The sequence below is a fragment of the Tasmannia lanceolata genome, unplaced genomic scaffold, assembly GCF_043159265.1.
Source record: "Tasmannia lanceolata isolate RefF3 unplaced genomic scaffold, GAP_Taslan_0.1 ptg000002l, whole genome shotgun sequence".
Taxonomy (NCBI): Eukaryota; Viridiplantae; Streptophyta; class Magnoliopsida; order Canellales; family Winteraceae; genus Tasmannia; species Tasmannia lanceolata.
In genome coordinates, this window is record NW_027518679.1 from 2,476,952 (window position 1) to 2,502,981 (window position 26,030).

Below are 26,030 nucleotides of genomic sequence, written 5' to 3' on the forward strand. Positions count from 1 at the left end.
ATGCCTTCTGTATTTGTACGTGTACGCTATTTTATTTTTTTTCGGAAAGTACAGTTGATCCAAACCGTTCATTTGTTGGGCCACATAAACAGGTTGTACGTATGATCATCTCCATAGGAGGATCCTAACCTATGATCTAACTTCTATTTACAGTGTAGCCTAATAAGTGAAACTTTTGAAGTGGGGCCCAGTGTATTTTTTGAAAAGTTCCAAACTTCACCTGTACTGTCCATATCAAATCTTCTTTAATATAGGGATCCTGACTCTCTATAGATCCGAGGGTTAGGATCAACCTATGGAAATAATTTTTGGGGCACAACCTAATGGACGGTTTGGATCATCCTATGGTGCGGGCCATACCATACTTTTAATAAAGTGGATGAGTGCCCTCATCAAAATACAGTTGTGCTGACGACATTTCCCTGGAGGAAAAATGTTATATGGGGAATTAGGGATAGTGAATGTTTATTGAAGGTTGATTGATTTTGGCTATATAGATAGAATTAAAGCTTATAAAAATAAAGGAAAAATGATTTGAGAATGCCTCTTAGAGGAAAGATGTTGGGTGGTGATTCTTGGCAGCCAAGAAGGGTGCCTCTTAGAGGAAAGATGTTGGGTGGTGATTCTTGGCAGCCAAGAAGGGTCTGGGATGAGGATGAAGGTATTGGGATGAACTTTTGATGGCTAAAAAACTAGGGAATAGGAGGTGGGTTCTTTGATTAATTAAGGAATTGGTGGTGCGTAGAAATAAGAGGGTTGAAAGGTAATGGGCAGGAGTAGTATATTTGGGTGTTTGTGGGCTGATTGGTAATATAACTACAGTAAGCCCTCGATAAACTAAGTACTTCAACAGAAATGGCTTAAGCTCATTCACCCACTCATGAAAGACTAACTCAATCTCGCTCCTCGTCCTATCTCGAGGCTCATGCCAGGCTTCGTCAAATCCCTAATAAATATGAATATGAGCTAGCTTTATTCACTCATATGAACTCCGGAAGTAAGCACTATGTTTGCTCATATACGAAATTGAGATTGCTGGACCAATGCTACCGGGATGTGAGCTTACCTCTGCCCCAAAGGTTAAGTAATAAGGTGGTTCGATTGGGATCTTCTAGGTTAATTAAGTCAAGGACAGAAGGGGTGGCTGAGAATGGGATGGGATAAATCGATGGTAACAATCTTGGGAAGGTTGGCTGATGTGGGATCTTTCGAGACAAGGTGAAAGATGCTGAATATTGGGCAGGAAGAAGATGATGGATTCAATGGAAAAATGGATGTGGAAGGAGGAGATGGACTGTACAAAGTTTACATATTTATTTGGTCTGTGCTGGCCGAAACCAAGAGACTAAAAAAACTATCTTCCAAAACCGATTGAGACTTCTCCTAAATTTCTACTACTTATCTCCTTGGACGTCCAGCGTTAGGGAAACAAAATCCTAAATTCTATTTTTCTACTACTAAAACAAAGCTTCTTTTGACTGGCAAAAAAATAAAAAAGACCCCCGGGATTTTTATTTTACTGGGATTTTTTTTTCCCACCAATCTCCCAGGAAATTTGAGAGATTTGAGCCAACAATAATGGCCATTTGGATACATGGATTTTAGAATCCAGGTTTTTTAGTTTGAAAACAGTGTAAAAAAGGGTTCATGATCAGGCTGCTACTGCTGTCCTCGCAGCGTTTCTTGGATTTTAAGTGAGAAATTCAGGAGACTTGGGCCAACAATAAGTAGGGGTGCAACTCGGGTCGGGTTGGGTCGGGTTGAGGCCAACCCGACCCAACCCGATTTGCAACCCGGCTGAGTTCAACCCGACCCAACTCGATTCCTGAGAGGAGAAGAAACTCAAGTGGTTTTTGAAAATTACAAAAATACCGTCGTTCCTACCTCTATCAAGTGGTTTTTGAAAATTACAAAACGGGTGTCCCTAGGATATAAATGAGTAAATGTCTTCTTGAAAAGAAGTTATAAATATAAGAGTCATTAAAAAAGTAAACTTTCTTACATTGTTCTACACATGTTGCAAGAGAGGAAAACCTACTTTATTTTTTGGCATTGGAAGAAGTTAAAAATGGGAAGAGAAGTAATGGTTGTCTAGAAAAGTGCATAACAATTGTCTACTTTTGGGGAAAAGAGATTGCGCCATTATTTTCAATGCATATTCAAAATATTTTGGTATTCAACAAAGACAATTCGGGTTTCGGGTCGGGTTGCCCGACACCCCAACCCGATTTCCAATTCGGGTTGGTTTTTCCCAACCCAACCTAACCCGATTTGCGAAAAAGCTTAACCCAACCCAACCCAAATTCGGGTTGAACCCGACCCGAGTTGCACCCCTAACAATAAGGGGCCATTTGGATACGCGGATTTTAGAATCCAGGTTTTTAGTTTGAAAACAGTGTAAAAGAGGGTTCATGATTAGGCTGCTGCTACTATCCTCGCAGTGTTTCTTGGATTTTAAGTGAGAAATTCAGATTTTAAAAATCTCTCCTGCATCCTAAGATTTCTAAAACCTGAAAATATGGGAGGATCTACTACTCTCTTGCTGACAGAAAGAAGGACCGAGGTGGTCCGCTTCTTGTCTTGTGTCTTAGCTACAATTTTGAAGAAATCCTGGATTCTAAAATTCATGTATCTTCTAATAAAACTCAAAATAATTAATAAAGAAAATAAAACTGATCTAGGACCCTTGAAGCATGTTGATCAACTTGGGTCGTTGATTTAGACGTCGTCCGATATCTTCCGATTTGAGGATGATCGGTCAATAGAAAATATGATTCGGCATCATCCTGAGTTAGATTGACGATATGTGGATCCAAAATGATCTAATCATGGATTGAGATTTTTTGGCCTTTGAACGGCATAGATGCAGCTGCATCAGATACGAGGTGATTCTAGACAAATCCTATGTTTGTCTCATCCTAGGGAAACACGAGATGCGGTTTTTTTTTTTTGAACGATCAAGAAATTCTATTAAGAAGATAAGAAGTATACAACATGATGGTCTGATCAAGAGAGAAAATAACAGAAACAGAGGATTAGATACATCAAAATAACACTGGCTAGAGCATCAACCTTTGGCCCACATGCAAAATAAATAAATAAATTTAGGTAACTACTAGATAATCTATAGTGGGCCACAATTACTACGAGAGAATAGAATCCTACCTTCGAGTGCCCTATCGCGGCAAGCAAGCAATTCCATGGCAGAGAAAAGGCCATGGGCCCAAGGCCGTGGCAGCACGGATGTTGGGTTGTGGTGGCACCTTGCACCCAATGTGCATTGATTGGTTCGGAAAGTAAGCTTTGCTTGGTCTGACAGTATGTGCACTGTTGGTCCATCAAATTTAATTATGTTCAAGGGATTAATTGAAGAAGCCCATCTATACTGAATTATGATCTATGGTCTCTAAAAACTCCAAGTGAAAGAGAGATGGGAAAGAGGAAGATAGAAATAAAGAAGATCGAAAACAAGAATGCTATGCAGGTGTGTTTCTCAAAGAGGCGCAAACGCCTCTTCAAGAGTGCCGATTTGATGGATGATTCTCTCCCTCTTGCATGATAGCAGCCCTCTCTTCTATATTTTGGATTTTGGCTGGGAGTTGCTCTCTCTTTCTTGAACCCAAAATCTTGGGCCCGAATTCATTGTGGTTCAAAACTTGGGGGTTGAAGCCGAGACCCACCTTGTTGTTCCCTTCATATTACAGCATCGGGTTCTTGTGCTTGAGGATCAAATACAACTTTTTGGGTTCGTGCTCGCAACCAATTTTCGTACCGGTTTCGGCAACGGTTCTCGCACCGGTTCTTGCTCACCGGTTACATCGGTTCTCACGGTTTTGCCGCCGGTTCTTGGATTCGGTTCTTGGATTAGGCTCTCGTGAACCGGTTCTCACAATTTTGGCGCTGATTCTTGGATTCTGTTCTTGGATTATGCTCTCGTGATTCGCAATCAGGTGTACTCTTTCCAATTTTATTTTCATCTAAAATATACAATGGATAAACACACTATTTCGTTTGAGATTATCAAACTTCAATTGTTTGGGGGTCTGAATTTAATTCGTGGAAGCGAAAGACTCAATTCGGTTTAAAATATCTAAATTGTTTCTACACCATTTTGAGTACCTTTGCTAATACGGTTGAAGAAGTTGATTAATCTCAATGGCTTAGAGATGAGGATTTCTGCAAAGACTATTTGTTGAATTATCTTTCCGATCGTCTTGCAGAAACCTATAATAAATTTACAACTGCTAAAGAAATTTGGAATAATTTAGATGCTCACTTAAAAAAAGATGAGGAATTGTTCAAGACTCATCTTGTTGATAAATTCATGGATTTCAAGTTTCGGGAAGACAGGGAAATTACTCCTCAAATGACTGATCTTGAGAATTTGAGATCTAAATTAAACAATGAGAACATTGTTGTGTGTGATCATTTTCTTATTGGTGCAATCATATATAAGTTACTATCTGCATGGCACTCTTTTAAAACTGAAATGTATAGGAAAAAGGTGCAAGTGGGGCTAGATGATCTCAAATGATTCATTCGAATTGAAGATGAGAATCGAGCCAGGAATAACTTGGAGATGGTTAGACAGCAACAATCTCTTGCTAACACGGTAACAAATCCTAAGAAATTTTCTCGGAAATCAAAGTCACATAAAAGTGAAACCGAGTTGGAGGCCAAAAAGACTATATCTAAGAAAAGGAAGGGCACGTGCCCCAACTGTGGGAAATGTGGTCACTTTGCAGCAGATTGTAGGCAAACTAAGAAGGCTAAATCTGACACATCACATAAGGAAGCTAATATGCTGGTGAGCAAGGCCGAGCCTCATAATTTTGTTGTCATGTTGGGCAATGGTAAGGCCAGTACCTCGTCAGACTAGTGGTTAGATACAGGAGCTACGTGTCATTATTACAACTCCAAGAAACTCCTTACTAATGTTGTTGGAGCGAAAGAGACTGTTACAGTGGCTAGTGGAGCAGAGGCGGAGGTGACTCAACTTAGAACTGTGAACTTGGTCATTTCATCAGGTAAACTACTAACTCTAAAAAATGTTTAACTAGATCATTCTCTTCAAAAGAATTTAATTTCCATTAGTCTTTTAGATAATGCTGGTATGTGCACTTCTTTTTTGGGTGGTAGAGTAACCTTATCTATTAACTCTTATTATTTTGGCTGCGCATTCATGATCGATAGTATGTATAGATTGAGTTTAGCAAATGAAACAGTTAGTCTGGTTAGTTCAACTCTGATTGATCATAAATTGTTACACAATATATTGGGACATGTGAACTATAGGAAACTGGTCGAACTTGCTAAAACTCATAATATCCCTTTAGATAAGTCGATTAAATTTGACAGATGTGAAGTGTATGTGCAAACCAAGATCACTAGAAAACATTTCGTTCGGTTTTTAGGAGCACACAACTTCTTGAATTAATTCATTATGACCTCTGTGATTTTAAAAGTTTCACTACTAGAGGTGGTCGGAAGTATTTAATTACTTTATGGATAATTTTTCAAGATATTGTCATATTTATCTGTTAAAATTGAAAGATGAAGCTTTTGATAAATTTAAAATTTTCAAGAATTGTGATGAAAATCAATTGAACTTGAAAATTAAGAGAATTAGGAGTGATAGAGGAGGAGAATACACTATGACAGAGTTCAAGGAAATATGTATCTCTTAGGGCATAATACTTGAAATTACTGCTCCTTACTAATGGCATAGCTGAACGTAAGAACACGACATTAACAGAAATGTTAAACTCTATGTTATTGATAGCTAGCATGCCTACTTGTATTGGGGAGAAGCAGCTTTGACCCCCAAGCATATCCTGAATAAAGTGCCACACTCGAAATTGACCTCGACTCCTTATGATTTATGGCATCAACATCCTCGTAGATATGCACTCTTAAGACTTGGGGTTGTATTGCTTAGTGAGGATACAAGACCATAGGAGACCTAAAGTGGGACCTAGAACCAACACTTGTGTGTATCTAGGTGGTGCGGATGATAGTGCTGCTGATCGGTTTTTGGATCTATCTATCAATATGGTTATAGAATCTAGAGATGCAGTATTCTCTGAGAATAAATTTCTCAGAGATCATGGTTTGACCATACCAGACGATACAGAGATGGTTAAAGAATCGCATGTTGTGGACCCCGATCCGAGATAGAGTGAGGGGGAACTGGGTCCCTCACACTCTCTGGATCATCCACGTGTGAAGGAGAGCTCTGCCAAGGAACTCTTAAAACGGATGCCACCCTCATAGCATAGCACGAGTGGCGATATAAAAAGAAAGAGATATGTCTCGATCCGGAGCCAAGGCTCGAAACCGAGACATACCTAAAATAAACTCAGAGTCGCCATCCATGGATATGCCATGGAACCCTAAAATCAAATCCTCTGTGCAATGGATAACCAGAAATATAAATGGGTTCGTGCCTGGTTACGAATGGAGAAGGTCTGAGAGCGCCTCCAATTCGTCCGAGTGCAAGCACTTGGTCTCTTATGCCATTTATTATTAACTCCAAAGAAGTTTGGGTAAAAATCATGTGAAATGGGAACGATCCTCAGAAGTCGTCTACCTAAGCATGCATTTCCTGAGGATAAAAATAATAAACACATATAAAATAAAATGAAAGATGTGTCACCTAAGCATAGCTAGGTTATGAGTGACATGCCTAATAGATGTCTAAGTTCTGATGTGCGAACACATACAAGCTACAACTAAAGGTATAGGATCAGTACAAAAAAAGTAAGAAAACATATCAAATCATACAATAACTACACAACAAATCCTAAGACTCTAAATTATTAGCCCGAGTCCTCAGATGGTCTGGTATTCATCCAAAGAAGCCTACGTATCACCGCCTCCACGAGAATCAAGGCAACGTAGTTCTTCGCGCCTATTCTAAGCTAGGATGCCTAAGACATCTAACCCTCTATCCTAGACTCGATCTAAAAGACCGGACCAGTTATTAAAGTTTCTTGTACGATTATTTAAATTCCAGTGAATTGTGGATTTTAGGACACCCTATATGCCCTAACTAAATGCAGATTAGCCCTAAGCTAATGCAGGTGGTTCCTACAACCTATGTGTAACTAGGCTGTATTTCCTAAGGAAAACCAAAGGTGGACTAGCGTATCCTACTCTAGTCATCACTCGGCGATGTGGATCGCCGACTGACCGGACGGAGGCGCTCCTATAACTCTAGGACAGACCCATAACTCTAAAACAAGCACACAACAAACAATCAATCAAACAACCTATCAAAAGAAAAACCCTAACTCTAAAACTCTCTATCTAGGAGAAACTCCTAACTCTAGAGGAAGATCTTTTGAAAAACAAGGTTTTAAAGGTTTTTGAAGAAAGTTTAAAATATTATTTACAAAAAGTTTGGCTGGACTTGGGATGTAAATCCCAAGCTGCACTACGTATCTCGGAAGAGGATCAAGCCAACGTAGTTCGAAACGAACTCTCCTAATTACTACTTAACAATCCAACAGATTTAAGGTTTTTAAAGTTTTCAATGTTTTTGACAATTTTAAAGTTTTCAAATGCTTTTGAGTTTCGAATTTCTGATGTTTTTTGGATTTTAAAATATTCCAATGCTTTTGGATTCTTAAATGTTTTCACTCTTCAAGGGGACACGCAAGCATAACCACAAACTAGGGCAAAGCCCTAAATCAAAAGGGGAAACCCCGAACAAACAACAAGCGTCTCAAAGAGACGAACCACAACAGGCAAAGAAGAGTCCCAAGAACAGAGAAGACGAGTCTAAGATCTCAAACAAGCAAAGCTCTAATAAGACTTAGTTAGTCTCTAATCAAAGTGTAATAATGACAATTCTAAAGGAGAAACTCCTAACTAATAACACTAAAGAGGGGTGCAAATGAGTCAGGGACTCTTTAATAACACCACGAAAAGATGAATGAGTCAAAAACTCCCCGATAACACTGCTAAGCAAGATAACCGAGTCAAAGACTCCCTACTAAGGACAAATGAGTCAGAGACTCTCTAATAACCACCCAAAGACAACTGAGTCAAAAACTCTCTAACAACTCTACCTGAAGGACGAGGGAGTCAACAACTCTCTAACAATGCTATCTAAAGGACGAGTGAGTCAGCGACTCTATAATAAAAATCACTAAAGAAGACAAATGAGCCAAAGGCTCTCTAATACTACAACTTAAAGGAGGAGTGAGTCAAGGACTCTCTAAAAGGAGCTGCTCTAATATAAGGCTAGGTAAGCCTTCTAAAAATGGAAACCCTCTAAATGAGACAAGGCTTGTCTCCAAATAGGGGCTCCAATAAATGAGGCAAGGCATGCCTCCTATGGGTATACTCCCTACCAAACTAAAGCGACCTCCCTAAGGGTAGGTCCAAAATGAGGCTTGTCTCCAAAAGAGAACTACCTCAATGAGACAGAGTGTGTCTCCTAGCACGGCCTCCTAAATGAGGAAGAGAAACTACCATTTAAAAGTTTCTAAAAGACTAGAGAAGGGGGACAATCCACAGGGTGCCAAGATATCAGCTTGATAAAACCAAAGATATTTTAGAAGCAAGACATAAAATCAGGCAATTTATGCCCTTGCACCCACAACATGGGGCAAAGAAAATATTTAAGCACTATTATCCATTCAACATGCATTACTTTCCAATAACAAAATAAAAATGAAAATAAGAGAACAAGAATTTAATTCAACAGAGAAAAAGCCAACATATACCGAGGAGCAGTATCAAGTTTAAGAAACCTGCAAATGCTTCAGAATCTAAGAGAATCAAGCAAATAATACCCACGACATGGGGTAGGGAAATGAGATCAAATAGTTCATACAACCAAACCCTTGACATGGGGTCTCCTGTGAAATCAGATATTACTCATACTCATGACATGGAGTAGAGTAACCATCTGATTCCCTACATCAAATAAGCATCAATAACTCCACAAGCCATTCATCATAGAATCTTATATTTTCATCTCACATTCAAAAATCAAATTGGCATCCAAACCCACGAATCAATGCTATAATGCTAGAAAACCCTGTAACAGAATTATGAATAACTCTGAAATTCAATTAAACAATTCCATTTTGCAGACAACGAAAATGAACAAAGTTTCAAATCCAAATGAACAACATATGCATAAAACTATTTCCCATGTTCTTAATAACCAATTCGAGGAAGAAAGGACCCATGTAAAACAATTGTGGATGCTTTCATGAAGTGAAATTGAATGACCATAGTGAAATTCAACGAAGCATAAAAAAGAAAAAGAAAAAAAGAGAAGAACAACATCATCAGGCATTACATATGCAAAGCAAACAGAAAAAGAGAAGAACAGCAGAAGACCCAAACCCCTTTTGGTACAAAATATCCAACACAAGGAAAACAAGCAGGCAATCATAGGGAGTGAATTGAAATGGGCCGAGTTACCGGATTGGAGAACGAGGGTTGCAACTAGCGTGAGATTACCGGAATAGAATCTGAGGAATATTGATTGCGGCACAATCGCCGGAGTAACAAAAATCATAGAATTAGAGCTCCAAGAGACCGATCAATGGTCTCACCCCTTTTCTTCCTTCCATAGAAATTCTGAAAACCCTCTCCCACTCTAATTTCTAATTAAGAGATCTCCCTAGCTCTCTCCCTTCTCTCTGATGCTCTCTCTATCTTCCTAAGCCCTCTGCTCCTTATCCTTGCTCTCAGATCCAAGATCTATGATCTGAGATCTCTCTCTCTAGCTGCAGAATCGGCCCAGAGAAGATAAGGGTTTCGATTATTGGATCCATAGATCTGACGATCGGAATCAAGGAAATGAAAAAGGGAGGATTAGTGAGGCTACATAGTGAGCATGAGCTTGGAAAAAGCTTGCCGACGGCAAGGACGACGGCCGGAATCCGGCTAGAGTCTCGCCAGAGAAGATAAACTTGAGGTTAAACTCTAATGCTCTCTCATTTCTCTCTCTCTCTCTCTCTCTCTCTCTCTCTCTCTCTCTCTCTCTCTCTTTCTCTTTCTCTCGAAGCCTTTCTGCAAATCCCTTTTTTTTTTCACCTCTCAGATTTGAGATTTCAGATCTGAGATTCTCCTTCACAGACCGATTTGAAGAGGGAAATCGGATTTGGCGTAGCGATGATCGGCCGGAGCATTGAGGTAGAAGAGATGGTGGTGCGGTGAGATCGGAGCTCCGGCACCGTTGCCGGAGGAGAAACGCTCTCCCTCCCTCTGCAATCTCTCTCTTTCTCTCTGGCTCTCTGCGAGAATCCGATCCTCCTCCCTCTGCTTTTCTCAGATCTGTGATCTCAGATCTGAGATTCCTCTTTCTCTCAAATCCTCTCTCGAAATTTCCGATCGGAAGTAGGATCTCCGGCAAACAGCCGGAGAAGACGATCGGTGGAGGAGAGAAGAAAAATCCAAATTCCCTCTGCTCTCGCTCTGTTTAGACGAGAATGAACCGTTCTCCTTTTTTTTTTTCGTTGATTTTTTTTATATATTTATATGATGGCTGTTGATATCGGCACTCCTCACTTGATGGGCGCACAAACTTTGATGGGCGCGCGAATCGAGCGCTACCCGGACGGGATTATGTACCCCCCTTCCTCATATAAATGATATATTTAACTCCCTTTTTCTCACGGACAACCCCCTTTCAGATGCTTCACCCCCCTTCCAGATTCGCATTGCACTTACTCTCTTGGCTCGTTCACTGAGCAAACGCGCTCGGATCTCAACGAAATTTTATGGGGATCTTAGTAAGACCTTAAGCTACCCTAGGGTTCGATTTGGGATCTCAACCCACCGATTTGACAAGGTTTCACACAAACACTACGAATTTGGGTCCGGTCAAAATGGGGTGTCTACACATGTTGAGTCTGAACAGAATATTTCTGACACCCATCCCACACTGATTTCTGAATTAGAACTTTTAAGAATATCTACAAGAGATCGAGTACCCAATAACTTTGGTGAGGACTTTGTGACCTACCATATAGAGAATGATACATCCACCTATAAGGAAGCAATGAGATCTAGGGACTCTTTGTTATGGGCAGAAGCCATTGATGATGAAATGAGCTCTCTATTACACAATCAAACCTGACAGCTAGTCGATTTGCCAAAAGGGACTAAGACTGTGGGCTGTAAATTGATTTTAAAGAAGAAACTTAATCTTGACGGATCCATAGCTCGGTATAAAGCACATTTAGTAGCTAAGGGCTATACTCAAGTTGGTGGGATAGACTACTTTGATGTTTACTCACCGGTCTGTCATTTGTCAATGATAAAAATTCTTCTTACTTTGGCATCTATTGAGCAGTATGTTGTGCATCAAAAGGATGTAAAGACGGCTTACCTTAATGGAGACCTCACAGAGGAAATCTACATAAACCAACCTGAAGGGTTTGTCATTGAAGGTTTGGAGAATAAAGTTTGTCAGTTAAACAAATCTTTGTATGGTCTTAAACAAGCACATAAAATGTGGTATTAAAAATTCGACAAGGCAGTAAAGAGCTTTGGTTTTCAGACTAGTTACTCCGATAAATGCCTTTACTTTCGTTCTATGTTGAATAAGGTTACAATTATTTGCTTGTATGTAGATGACATGTTGATTCTTGGTTCCGATCTCTCTGTAGTGAGTGACGTGAAATTAATGTTGGCTAAAGAATTCGACATGAAAGATCTTGGTATGGTAGACATCATTCTTGGTATAAAAGTAAGTTTTGATAGGTAAGGGATCACCCGTAGCCAAGCCCATTACATTGAGAAACTACTTTCTACATGGGGATACAAATGCGATGAGTTGCACTAGACTAGACATAACCTTTACGGTAGGCATGCTGAGTCGTTCACTAGTAATCCTGGCCATGAGCACTAGAATGCCCTTATGAGGCTGATAAGATACCTTAAAGGTACTTTAGGTTATGCTCTATGTTATATTGGCCATCCTCCTATCCTGGAAGGATATTCTGATGCATCTTGAGGCTCATAATTAGGAGACAGTAAATCTACGAGTGGTTATATATTTACACTGGGTGGAGCAGCTGTTGCTTGGAAGTCAAAGAGACAGACTTGCATTGCTCTGTTATCTAAGGAATCAAAACTTTATGCTCTAGCTTCTGCAGGAGATGAAGCAGAGTGGATAAAAAATCTTATCATGGACATTCCACTGACCCGTTTAAAGACTAATTCTTTAAGTGTGTTCTATGATAATCAAGCTACAATTACAATTATAAAGAACTCACTCTTTAATGGTAAATATGAGACATCTCAGGCTGAAACATGTCATGCTGAATTATCCTATAGAACAAGGTAATATCACTTTGGTTGATGTGCGATCGAAGGATAATATGGCGATGCTCTCACAAAGGGACTGAACAAAGATCGAATATTCAAAACTGTGGGGGAGATGGGGTTAAAGATTGTATAGACATGTATTAACCTACATCAATGTTATTTTGAATTTTTGAATCTCCCTCTCTTGGCTAAGATAAGCACTCGATATATTTCAATGGTGTTTACAATTGTTTTGTGTCATTCCACATTTGATGACATGTCCTTTTTGGGAAAGTTGTTTCATTCCAAATTTGATGATACAACTTAACTTGAATTTGGATAATATGACTGTAACATTTCAAATGGAAACATGGAATGATTCTTTGCAAAAAAAACTATTTAGGTCTTGTTCTTGTATTGAAACTTGACAATGATGCTTATTAATATTTGTTTTTCAGCCATTATGAAATTGTACTAAGTTATTCTAGTAGAGCTAGATACTTTAGTATTTTACACAAATGATTGGATTTATTTTCATGAAATTCATATTTGGTAATTTACAGGTATTGGCGAAAGTGGAGGAGCTTGTCTCGATCTGGATTTTGAAGAAGATGACTTGCTTGATGAGTGAATCCTTATAGAGCAGTGGGGAATGTTATTTTCTTTTCAGTTGATTAAATAGTTCACTTATATGTGAAACTGCTTTTGTTTGAGTTTAGATTATTTCTAAAACTCTTGGTTATTCTTAAAAGTACTCTTGTTTTCAGTTGGATTACGGATCTTTTTTTATATGGTGATATGTATGATTCAATATTTTGTTTGGATATTACATTATCTATTTATTGGATTGTGATATATATAGAACAAATGAGGAGATTGTTGGGTATATAGTATAACCCTAGATATGTTCTAATATAAGCCTAATAAGATAATGGACCAGTGTAGTGGGCCTACATGGGCTAGAGTCCATTAACCAGTCAATAACCCTAGTGTATCTTTATATATAGGGGCTGGAGGCAACAAACTAGGTATTCCAAACTAGATACCTATGGTGTAATACTTCAAGCAACCATTGCTTGACTTAACATGCACAGGGTTACATATGCAACACATTTGGTTGGCGCTGTTGGTTAAAACGGGATTGAGCCTCTAGTTCAGTGGTCAAAGGCTTTGTTCTCCAACATAGAGATGGGAGATTCAATCTCAGCTTACCTACCAAAATGATACTCCAGTCTGTCAATACATAGCCTATCTATTGCTAGTAAATCTCGAACATGGCATCAAGTTGTTGAAACGATCATATATGGATCATATAATTCCAATGCCCAGTTGATTTATTACATTCTTAGAATCACCTTCCACAATTAAGCTGTTGAATAGGTCTTCCTCGAAGTTGTGAAAACCAGCCAACAGTGCCAATAGTACTATTTCATTTGCATTTGGTCTTTTTGTTAGACCAGTGAAAGACTTGCTAATCATCTCCTATGAATTATTAGAGAAATTATAGGGCGACTTTGAAGTCCCATGAATGTGGTATGTCAAACGTACCACCCTTGTTTTAATAATTGCACAAGCCCAGCTTGTCTTTTCATTTTATTTGGCTTGTGAGAGCATTTTGGGAACTGAAATGACCTCTGACAGCTCTTTAAATACTAAAAGACAAGATGAGTTAGTGAAAATATCAAAACACGGTTGTGCTGATATCATCCCTTTCTTAAGATATCAATGATTTGAAGTTTCCAAAACGGTTCCTTGTAGCTGGTCAGACCAACTATAGAGATTTTAATGCCCTCAATGATTCTCTCAATTGAACTGTAGAGATTTTAATGCCCACAATGATTCTCTCAATCGATCTCTTCTTGCATTTGTAAATCATGTCTCTTATCTCTCCCAAAGATGCTAAATGATGGCATATAATGAACGACCTTCCAAAGGTTGACTGATATATTGGCCAAATGTGGTTTGAAATATTTTAGACCGTTATTGTCCCTATATCATTTCTTTCTTTCTTTTTGTTTGTTTGAATTCTACTATATAGACACAATGGGCCTCGAGTCCTTAGAACCCAATGAACCTAATGGGCCAAAGGCTAGTAATAAGAATAAAAGGTCAAAACACACCTCTTTAAGGCAAGGTTTTAATATCTCGATACATCAACCATATTAGCACCCCCCGTAATACCATAAGTCGGCCCAAACCAATAGATCGATCACAATATTTAAATTCATGGGTCAAGATTTTTCAAGAAAAAATCAAATTGAGGTCAAACATCCTTAAACTAAAAGATTGGATCCTATATTCTCCCAAACGAGTGGAGCCCAATAGACCTATAAAGAAAAACTTTAATAGGATTTAATCAAGGACGGCCTGCACAAAAGTTAACTGAAGCTTGCGTTCATTGCTATCTACTCCAACTTATGTAAAGAAGGGAAGTGATATATCCACCCTCTTTTCTTCTCCTGGCCACCCCACTCTAGTCTATTTATTACTACTTCTTTTACACTACAAGGGGGTGTCCTAGGGAAGAAAAGGGTGCGAGTATATCATTTCGCTAAAATAATATAAAGGTGGCATAATCAAGAAAATCCAAGTATGTACTGATTTATAGAAAATCCAACTAACTTGTTTTTGTTATTAGACGGCTTTCTTTTTGCATTGACCCGGTCCTTTCTATTCTTACATCACACGGTTTTCTTGCTTGTCTATATTCTACTATGCGGCCCTATACCAAACCTTCTCCCTTCTATTCTAGTATAAAAGAAGCAACTTGGGTTCAAGTGGAGCAGCAAAACTAAGTTCAAAAATGGCAAATTCAATCTATTGTTCTCTGTTTTTGTTGTGGGTTTTGCTTTTCCAATCAAGTGAGTCTAAGAAATATGGAAATAGTAAGAACTTCCCTTATACTCCCCCAGCTATGTTTGTGTTTGGGGATTCATTCAGTGACACTGGTAATGTCATGGCGGCTTTCCCCTTCATCGCCGGAGCCGAGAATTCTCCCTATGGTTCCACCTTCTTTGGTAAACCTTCCGGACGATTTTCCGATGGCCGCTTGATCGCTGACTTCATCGGTGAGTGCTCATTCCTTGATCAACCGATCGCCAATATGGTTTCACGAGTTTTTATGTAGTTCAAGCCCGTATAGTCCAATATTTTTCAAAACGTACCATACGGCCCACGCCATAGGATGATCGAAACTGTCGTTTTATTGGTCACAACGTAAATATGTTGTACCCCAAAAAAACATTTCGCTACCATCTATAGAGGTTTCCTTAATATATAAACCTCTATAGATCCAAGGGTTGGGAACATCTTAGGGAAATGATTTTTGGGGCACAATCTATTTACGTTGTGGCTCATAAATGGACAGTTTGGATCATCCTATGGTGTGGGCCATACAGTACTTTTTTGAAAAATAATGGACTATACGGGCTTACATCATATAAAATTTCTGGTTTCACCATTGGAGAAATCACTCTCTTGCTTTGATTGTGGCACTCTTACTTTATTAATTTAAAGACTTTGTTGATTGAATGTTTGGGAGTTGCAGCTATGAAGTTGGGATTTCCTTTTGTACAACCATATTTCAAAAACATAGATACCAACTACCGACACGGCATCAACTTTGCGGTGGCCGGAGGAACGGCTGTAAATATGACGGGAGGACGACCATCCTTCTCCCTTCCCTCTCAAACCGACCACTTCGTCGAATTCAAACGAAATGTTCTTGCGATCTTACAGTCCAAAGACAGATCAAGTACGTTCATAGTTAGTAAAACCCCATTTCAAACTGCATTTTCTTTCTGAAAGAAATGTACGTGTTTAAAACGTTTTAAACACACATTTAAAACGTATTAATTAAATGCATTTTTTGGCCAACTTTCTAACTTCATATATCCCACAATATTTTGCAAATGACAAAATTTTAAATGCATTTTTTTTTGCGTTTCTGTTATTTACTACTTTTTTTTAACCAATACCGTATTCAACTCGAATTTTTCCCATCCAGTTTTTTTTTTTTTCTTTTTTTTGCTAATCGTGTTTTGCTAACTATGGGCACATTATATGTACATATGGGTGTGTTTCATCATCTATTGGGCCCCATTTTCTTTCAAATTCGTAGGAATCTTTGTATCATGCTGGGCCCACTTCCAATGAAACATCAATGCTCTCTCTCTCTCTCTCTCTCTCTCTCTCTCTCTCTCTCTCTCTCTCTCTCTCTAACATGTGAAGTTGTGGCTTTTTTCTCAGATGGGTTGGTTTCTCGTCTACCCACATTGAAGGCTTTCAAGGATGGTATTTACATTATCTTCATGGGTGTGAATGACATCTTCAACAGCTTGTTCACAGAAATAACACCCCCTTTTATACAAGAGAAGGTTCCTCCTCCTCTTATAAACGAGAAGGTTGTCCCACAAATCATATCAGCAATTTCCAAGGGCATAGAGGTAATTAATTAATCATGTTTGTTTCCACGTTAGATTATTATTATCTAAAAATTGTATATGATGGACCCCCCTAAATTTTACACATGGCATGCACTTATATGTGATATCAGCCATTCATCTACTGGACCCACTCTATGTGTTTACACTTTACACCACAAGTATCACAAATTTATATTGTTTTTTTTTTTTTTTTTTTGAGTCAGGATCTTCACAAAGAAGGAGCAGAGAATTTCATGGTCTTCACCGTTCCGGCCATCGGATGCTTACCGACGCTACTGGCTCGAGCTTCGGTGGGACCCTTCAATTCAACAGATGAATTGGGATGTCTTAAGGAGTACAATGATGTTGTACAATTTTCAAACCTTGAGCTCCAGAAAGCTCTTGCCAATCTCACTCACCAGATTGATGGTATCAACATCATGGTTGCAGACGTTTATGGCTTCATGTTAGAAGCCATTGTCAACCCATCAGCTTATGGTAAGAGTACTCTCTTGTGAAGCAAGGTCTTCTTGTCTGTGTGTGAATCAAAGATCAAACAACCCACGTGGGCCCATCTCATAGGATGGACCCCACAACCCACTCCCTTTCTCCCTTATTAGCCATCATATAAGCCTTCTTTGGTCCAATTAAATAATCAAATAATCAAGAGGAATGATAGAATGACGGGTGCGCTTGCAAAAATTAGCTTCAAGGGGGTCCCTATTGGTTGATTTATGCAAAGTACATTTATGGTGGCGCCGAAAAAGTGTATGGTGCCTAAAAAAGTGGAAACCATGTTTGACTTTGCTGAAATCAACCTATAGCGACGCCCTTGAAGCTGATCTTTGCAAGGGCGCCCCTATGAAAATCAACCAATAGGGGTGCCCTTCATTCTATCATTCCTCAATAATCAAATTAAATACCACAGTTTTTTTTTTTTTTTAATAAAATAGTTAGAATTGCTTGCAATCAACATGGAGACCCACTAGATCAACGGTTGTGAGCATCACAATTCAAAATAACCCATTATGTGTTGGTTTATGCAGGATTCGATGAGAAAGTGAAATTCCATGCTTGTTGTGGGTTTGGAGGGCCACCCCACAACTACAACTTCAATTTTCACTGTGGATATGCACGCCAAGCCCAAGGGTGCAGTAATCCTATGGCACATATAAGTTGGGATGGGGATCATTTCACAGATGCTTTTAGCCAACGCTTTGTAGATGAGATGATGAAAGGGATGCCCTACTTGAAGCCTGCTTCTCTATTCTATTGACAGTGAATGAATGGAATGTTTCTTTCCATGTATGAATGGAGATTTTGGTGCCATTCAACAAAAATAAAAAATAGAAGGGAGATTTTGGCCACGTTTGGCAACCATGATTTTTTTTCCTTCTTCTATGGACTATTGGTTTATGAGTGATAAGAAAGGCCTCGTGATGTTCTACGAGATTAACGGCATTGATTTTACATACATGTCCTACATATACCCTCAGTATGTCTCAAAAATTAGCTTTTATCATTGATTGTAAAAGTGACTTTCTGTGTAGTCGTTCCAATACTATATTTAATTAGGAAATTGGGGTTGCCAAGCAACTCTAGAACAATTTAGTACCAATGAAATCATATAAATAGAAAAGAGTCGTTTTTCATAAGCACATGCCCCTAGGTTATGTAAAACCTTGTAGATGTAAAAGTCTCTAAAGGCAGCTGAGATCCGCACTACCATATTTTGATAATGGCACTACTTTGTTTTACAATATACTGATTGGATATTGATAGCATCTTGAGTATTCTAAGTCATTAAAAGCTAATTAAGATGTGTAAAACAAAGAGAGTAGTGGGTTTCATTTCAGATGGATGGAACCATTGTACTTTCTTTAATAAGGAAATTTTCGGGTTGAACCACTAGCTCAATTGGTTATCCTATTTCCTTATCATCTTTTGTCAAATGTGGCAAGTCATGGAAATAGATGCAAGGCATGATTATGAGCTACATTACCTCCCAGAAACTTGATAACAAACACTGAACTAAAAACCCTTTCCAGTATATAACAACTGAATAATGAAGAGCTGAACTTTGTAGTGTTTCCAATATAGGGTTAAACTGGAAATAGATCCTTCTATCATTCAGATCCTTTGAGGCAAAACAGATAAGAACTGGTTGGAAATTAAGTTTGATTGTTTCCTGCAGTCAATGAGGGTGTCTCTAGGTACCAAAGGCCGATGAAATTCTCTCAAATGGGTTGATACCTTTGCCCACCGCAACTCTGGTTTTGCTGCTTAAAGAGAGGTTGATTTACCTGCCGACGCTGGGGAAGGCTCGTCGAAACCTCCATGCCATCTTTGGCTCTTCTCTTTTCAGCTTTGACATGACATTAGAATACGCACATGGATTCTAAACCTTGGGCATTGCACGAATCCCCTCTTTCGGAATAGAATAGAGCGGGCCCACGGAGCGGTGAAATTACTTTCTTTTGAGTGATTTGATTCATCAATAGGGGACCATCCCATACCTAAGGAAGTTGCTTCTTGGAATGCCGTCGTTCAAGCACAGGCTGACCACTGATTCAATCTTCGAACCAAAAGCTTGCTACTAGAAAACCACTGATTCAATCTTCGAACCAAAAGCTTGCTACTAGAAAACCAAAGGAGCACACAAAGCAAACGAAGGGACTCACCAAGCAACAACGTAGTTGTTTGTGTGGGCAGAATCAAGTTTCAAATCATAACATGACGAAGTGACTGCACCAACGAATCAAGCTGAACACATGTTTGATCAACTCTACGAACTGAAAGCGAGATCTTGCAAAACAACCACGCAACGCCCGGATCTGCAAGAATGGCTATGTAAGTAAGGGGACCAATGCTATGATCGCTTTGAGTTCTGCTCGAAGTGCAACATGTACGCTTACGTGCGAGTTGCTATTCGGCCGTAGATCGGGTTCTAGGTTCTTCCCTCGAACTCCCCGAGTGGTATTTCGTAATGTAAAGTGAGTCTAAAGTGGATTCAGGATCAGGGAGGTGGGTGGGGTAGGAAGGGCAGCGATCGCGTATGAATGAAGATAAGCATCTACCCCATCAATTCACTTCTTCAGGCCCTTAATCGGTCACATCCTTCCGCAATGAATGAACCTGTCAATGCGTTATCGGAAGCACCCGAATCAGACTACGGGCTGGTCTTGTAAAATAAATCACTGATAAAAGAGAGAGCTTCTTACTACCGGCTACCCCTACCTAATAGCAAAGATAGGAAACAACCTTCTGTCCATAGGTAACAGGTCTCTGTTCCGGTCGAGGAAAGCATCTTCGCTCCCCAGCCGCCTCGGGCGCACTTACCGGCCAAGCTCACGGGTCACCATTTGACACAAGCAACCAATATCAAATATATGCTGCAAATCTCAGTCTACATGCCAATCGTGCTAATCTGGGGGGGGGGGGGGGGGGGGGGGGCAGGATTCCCGTTAATGGCATATCTCCTTGATTCAGTCTTTTTTATCTCTATCCTTTCTTTCACTTGAAGTGCAGATAGAATATAAAAAAAGGATATGGAATGAATAACTTGATTGAGAGTGATTGATCGCTTAAATAAGGGATCCTCCTAAGGAAGTTGCTTCTTGGTTATGCCCATATCTTTTAGCTGGCAACGCTTTCCTTTCTTTTAGATAGCTGGCAACGCTTTCTACCCCACCTTTAGCCCTCTAATCCAAGACTTGAAAAGCAGACAAGAACTTCTCTCTTGTCTATGTATATGAAATTCCTGAGTTCTCTTTCCCTTCCCCACCCGCCACCACAACCCACCGGCCTTGCTGTTGGTTTTAGTAAAAAAAAACGAGTCCAAAGTCGATAATTCGGGGTCCGCCGCCTTGGGTTATTTGCATGGAGTCGGATCTCCTCCCACCAAGTGCGTCGCTCAACTGCCACAGAGGTTGTGAGCCAGTGAGCTTCCTTCCGTTAAGTCGATCTTTTCTCCTTCTTGGTTCATCCTCTGCTTTTTTCCGGAGACTTTTTGTTTCCCTTTTGGCCTGGCCTTTCATCCTGGAAATTGCTTAGATAGGCAGCCCTAGTCTAATTAAGTCACGTATAAGCAACAGATAGCAGATCACTAAAGCAAGGCCCAAAAGTGCCTAGCCAGAGAGTGGACCGAAAGGGTCCCGCGAAGCCGGTGTCTGTTTCCCTAAGATTCCTATCTTATTCTTATACTTCTTCCTACAACAAGGCAGATAACTTGCTTTATTTACGACATTTTATTTGATGAGAGCGATACTGAATAAGGCAGTCTCGGTCGCTAAACTGTCGCTAAACTGTCGATAGAGTCCTTTCTTTTCAAGGAGGAATTCTATATGCTTAACACATGCTTTTTTTTTTTAGTCAAAAGAAGTAGGATTCTTCAATTGAAGAATCGGGGATTGCACTCTCAACCTGACTTTGCAACTCCAGCTGACGCTTCCACATCTACTTGCCTCCGGTGTCTAGTGGTAAGGTAGCTTAAGCAATGCTAGAATAGTTAGCTAGAAAGGGGCTAGCATGTCTCTCAGCGTAGTGGAATTTGTATGGAGGGAATCTCTTAAAGTTAGCCGTATGACTTTGTGGGCGGAGTACTAGTGGGAAGTCAATCTATTGCCCTGCCATTTCCACCAGGCAAAGTCCTGGAGAGAAGACTTCTAATGTGAGTGCTTTAAGGAAGGTTGCTTTGCCTAGAGAGAATTCTAGCCTTTCCATTTGACAGAAGAAGGTTTTTTTAGTGTAACTCAGCCTTCAGAGAAATGAAAGGATGGCAACCCATCATTCAAGAAGGCGGATTGAATCAAAAGAGAAAGAAATGTGGCTTCTCAATCTTAGAAAAAGGCAATGTTGATCGACCTGCCATTCACCATTGAAGACAGGCTACATACCCCGCCATGAAATTGGCATACATCTTCTGTTGAGTTGGGGGCACCAGATAGCTCCCTCCGAGGAGATTACGTTACCATCAGCCTTCTCTCATAAGAAAGAGACTGTTCTCTTTCCTTCTCTAGTGAGATTCTTTTCTTTTAGAAAAAATATCCTATTTCTGTCTCCAGCGCATAACCCGTTTTTACCAGAGTAATCAAATGGCCTTTGAGTCCTCACCTTATTCCTTCCCTTTTTTGCCCAAATAGTAGCATTTCCCAGCTATATTAAACGTAAACTTTCTTCTTTAGAATTAAATTTGTTAGCGAAAAAGAACATGTGCCCCTATTAAGCAGAAGTAGAATTAAATTCTCCAAAAAGAAAACTAGGGGAACCATCATCCTGGGCTAGCTCTTAATAATTAGGAGTTCATTTTTCTATGCTCCTTATCAAGGCCTAGCCGCGCTACGATCCAATAAGCAAGTTATGAGTGTGATCTCAACCATTTCCTAGTCCATTGCTCTCTCTTCGGACATTGTTTAGTGGGACCACCGTAAATGAAGGAGGAGGTCCCGAGATGGTATCGAAGGTCACTCTGGCTCGCACCTTGAAATAGCATTTGAGATCTTCAACCTTGACTGTTCCACTTGGGCTGGGGGCGATGGAGAGTCACTTTTCTCTCTTTTTCTAAGCAAGCCCCTTATTGATGTGATGAAAGCAGCCTCTTTTCCTTTCCCCGCCTTCCTTGCCCAGCTCGGTCAAAGTTGATTCCATTTGTTAGATTTATTTTTTTGAAAATGAATAGATATAGAGGTAAAATAAATAAAGAGTATTAACGATTCGATTATCACCTGCCTTTGGATCCGAAGAGCATGGACATACCCTTGGTAGACGAACTCTAGCACTCCTGATTTTGCTTTTCAAACTTCCTACTCCGAATACGAGGTAGCAGTTCTTGCTATGCTGCTGTATCCGACGTAGCCCCAGATACGATGTTGAACAGATGAACCTATGAACTAACCAATAGTACCTACTAATAGCATTAGGGGAGGGAGGAAAAAGGCACCAACCTCCCCCTACCTGACACTATACCTCATAGGTACGAGAGGTAGAACCATCATAAGTCGGGACAGCAGCCAACGCAACGAATCCAGCCGCAGATTATTCAATTGGACTCCTTATTTACGTGGGAGCCATAAATGACAGTTTATTGCATCGAGCCCCAGGACATTAACATTTTGTAATGTAATGAAGGTTTGGTGTTCAGTCCGCCATTCCAAGGTAAATGCCTGGCTATTCAAGCTAGCCTGGTAACGAGACGGTGAGTGAAAGTGAATCGGTTAATGAGACTGAGGAAGATGCCTAGCTAGTTTTGAACCAGAGCAGGGAAGTGATAGAACAGCTAAGTCGGACTCAGGGGACAGTAATCATCTTTTGTCAAATGTGGCAAGTCATGGAAATAGATGCAAGGCATGATTATGAGCTACATTACCTCCCAGAAGCTTGATAACAAACACTGAACTAAAAACCCTTTCCAGTATATAACAACTGAATAATGAAGAGCTGAACTTTGTAGTGTTTCCAATATAGGGTTAAACTGGATATAGATCCTTCTATCATTCAGATCCTTTGAGGCAAAACAGAAAAGAACTGGTTGGAATTTAAGTTTGATTGTTTCCTGCAGTCAATGAGGGTGTCCATTGAGAAATGACATGGGAAGTATCACTGTTGCCTGCTCTAATAATCATGGCTGGGGCAAAACAATCTCCACAAAATAAATAACACAGGTATCATTACCTATCCATGAACCATTCAGAAAAAAAAAAAAAAAAAAACAACCCATTACCTATCCATGAAGAACAACCATAAGCAAAAGTTGGTCACTATTTCAAACTGAAAAATACAATAAAAGCGTCGAACTGAACATAACTTGAAAGTACAAGCCAGAAAATGTCAACCCATTCCAATTGAGGTGAACTAGAGCCAAGAAGCTCACATCTGCCCAACTTGTTCCGTCGGAGAATGAATGCCTTCAAACGCAGTGGTATGGAGACGGGGAAATGTTCCACACGATGAGATTTGATAAGCTTACAATGGTTAATAATAAAATTTGACTAGATTAGTCGAAGCGAAAAAGATAAATTGCATATAATATGACTATAATTTTCTCAAACAGATTAACATCTGGTATAATGTTGCCAGGATTGGTAACTAGAGCCCAGCAACCTGAAGCCTGTACAATGGTATTACTTTACAGTCGGAATAGCCGAATCTAAATCAGAGCTCCAATTTGATTTGTGGGCTTTGACTGTCCGTATATTCTTTGACCTTCTTTGGAAGATTAGCCATTACAATGGTCCCACCATCATGGCCATCCATTAGCAACTTCCCAATTTTGGACCTCCACTCTGAGCTATCGCCCTCGTTCTTCATGTCATGCACAACCCTGTCACAGTAGTTGAGCATTGATCCTAACCCAGTATTTGGTTTCCAACCATATTCCTCCAATACCCTTGCTTCATCATCGGTCAAATCTTCACCAATCTTTGACCAGAAAAACATGAGCATAAGATATTTTTCTCAGCTCAACTCAGCTAAGCCTTTGTCCCAAACTAGTTGGGGTCAGCTAATGAATCCTTTAGAAAATTTTCATGAAGAAAGCATAAGATATTTTTCAGAGGAAAAAATAAAGATTCGTCAAAAGCAAACAGAAGGAATGCAGTCAACATGGAAATGCTGATGCTTTGTTTCAAATGTACCCCAGTTCCATTTTCCAGTCTAGGGTTCATACAGTATCTAAATCAATTAAAATCACTGATTTGGTACTACACTTGGGTCAAAATAGTAAAGTACATGTTTGGATTCGGATAAAATGCCTATTGATGTTTCACTGTTTCGGATAAAATGCCTATTGCTAGAAAAAAATATTATTACGAGCACAATGGATAAAATGCCTATTGTTGTTTCATAGTTTCAGATAAAATGCCTATTGTTAGGAAAAATATTATTAAGAGCACCACTGGATTCAACACACAAGATCTTCCTTTTAATTACATAGGGGCTCGTATCTATAACGGTAGAATGAAAATAAGTTACTTTAACAGTATCATTGAAAAAATTCAAAAGAAAGTGGAAGGAAGGAAAAGTAAACTCTTATCCACTGGTGGCAAGCTCACCCTTATTAACAATGAGCTCGCTAGCATGCCCATTTTCATATTATCCATTCTTAGCCCCCCAAAGACTGTCATTAAAAGAATTGAAACTATCTTCTCCAATTTTTGGTGAGGAAATAATCATCAGTGGATCTCTTGGGTCAGAATTTGTAGGAAGAAAGAAGAAAGGGTCTAGGTATTCGATCCTTCCACGATGTTAGTTAAGCTTTTAGACTCAAAGCCCCCCATCACATTCACAAAAATAACTCCTTATGGAGTAGATCTACGGTGTCTAAATATGCTAGAAATCAACATATTAACTATTTAAATGTGAGACATAGTGGATCAAAAAGTTGGAAAGATATTATAAAAGTTCGGGGGAAATGGATAGACAATAGCAGATGAATGATTGGAAAAGGAAACATATCTTTCTGGTTTGAAAAATGATATGCTAGGAGACCCTTATTTGAGAAGGCCAACAGCATTCAAAGTAAAGTATCATTTCCAATTTTTGCATGTGTTCCCAAGGACAATGGTGTTTCAATGTAGGTGAAAAGAACAACAAATCCTTAACCATCCAAATTACTGCTGTTGATAACTGTTTGGTGTATAGAGAATTAGAGAGTGAAAATGGAGAAGTCAACTAGGAGGTAAGGAGACTTTACCTAAGAAACGTAGTTCTTACCAACTTATTTCTTTATTTTATTTTTTTAGTAAAGCAGCTATTTATCTATTAAAAAAACGACTGTATAGTGTACTAGCAAGATGCGAAAATATCAATCTTACCATTCTGATTTTAACATGATATCTATTTTGCAAATCCCATGTGATCTATTTTGTACATCCTATCCCATGAAAAACAATTAAATGGGATTTGTTTCTCGATCCATCGATCTGGTTTAAATCATTGAGGATTCAATTGGAAAAGAAACATAATTTCTCTTAAGATGATAAAATTTGCATCTCACCAACCAATGAGGTACCTGCTAAGCATTTTCAGCTACTTGTGATTCTGTTAAAACTTTTTTCGACTGAGAGCTTAAATTCATTCGATACAGGTCAACTTGCTACCCATGATCACAGGTACCTGCTAAACATTTTCAGCTACTTGTGATTCTGTTAAAACTTTTTTCGATTTACAGATTAAATTCATTTGATACAGGACAAATTGTTACCCATGATCACAGCCAAATTTTTGAATTTCATGTATTAACAGATAAGGTTTCATATGGCAACTTGTTGCCTGCTAAACATTTTCAGCTACTTGTGATTCTGTTAAAACTTTTTTCAATTTACAGATTAAGTT

The 26,030-nt window shown here is 39.3% G+C and overlaps 2 protein-coding genes across 6 annotated transcripts in view; one reads left to right on the forward strand and one right to left on the reverse strand.

Moving 5' to 3' along the window:
* The first annotated feature begins 15,079 nt into the window (after positions 1–15,079).
* Positions 15,080–17,976, forward strand: LOC143882155 (GDSL esterase/lipase ENOD8-like). Its single transcript, XM_077385603.1, has 5 exons — positions 15,080–15,344; positions 15,824–16,030; positions 16,525–16,721; positions 16,925–17,198; positions 17,747–17,976. Exons 1-5 carry the CDS (start codon positions 15,080–15,082, stop codon positions 17,974–17,976), a joined length of 1,173 nt encoding a protein of 390 aa, XP_077241718.1.
* Positions 17,977–23,438: 5,462 nt separating this feature from the next.
* The window catches only part of LOC143873272 (uncharacterized), a 35,964-nt gene continuing 33,372 nt past the window's right edge, over positions 23,439–26,030 (reverse strand). For 2 of the 5 annotated variants that reach the window (XM_077376811.1, XM_077376803.1), the window contains exon 14: positions 23,439–24,116. In XM_077376811.1, coding sequence (XP_077232926.1) covers positions 23,850–24,116 — 267 coding nt within the window. In that variant the 3' untranslated portion in view covers positions 23,439–23,849. Of the gene's footprint in view, positions 24,209–26,030 lie in introns of all 5 variants that reach the window. The other 3 variants (XR_013248396.1, XM_077376819.1, XR_013248345.1) reach the window with 2 other exon arrangements.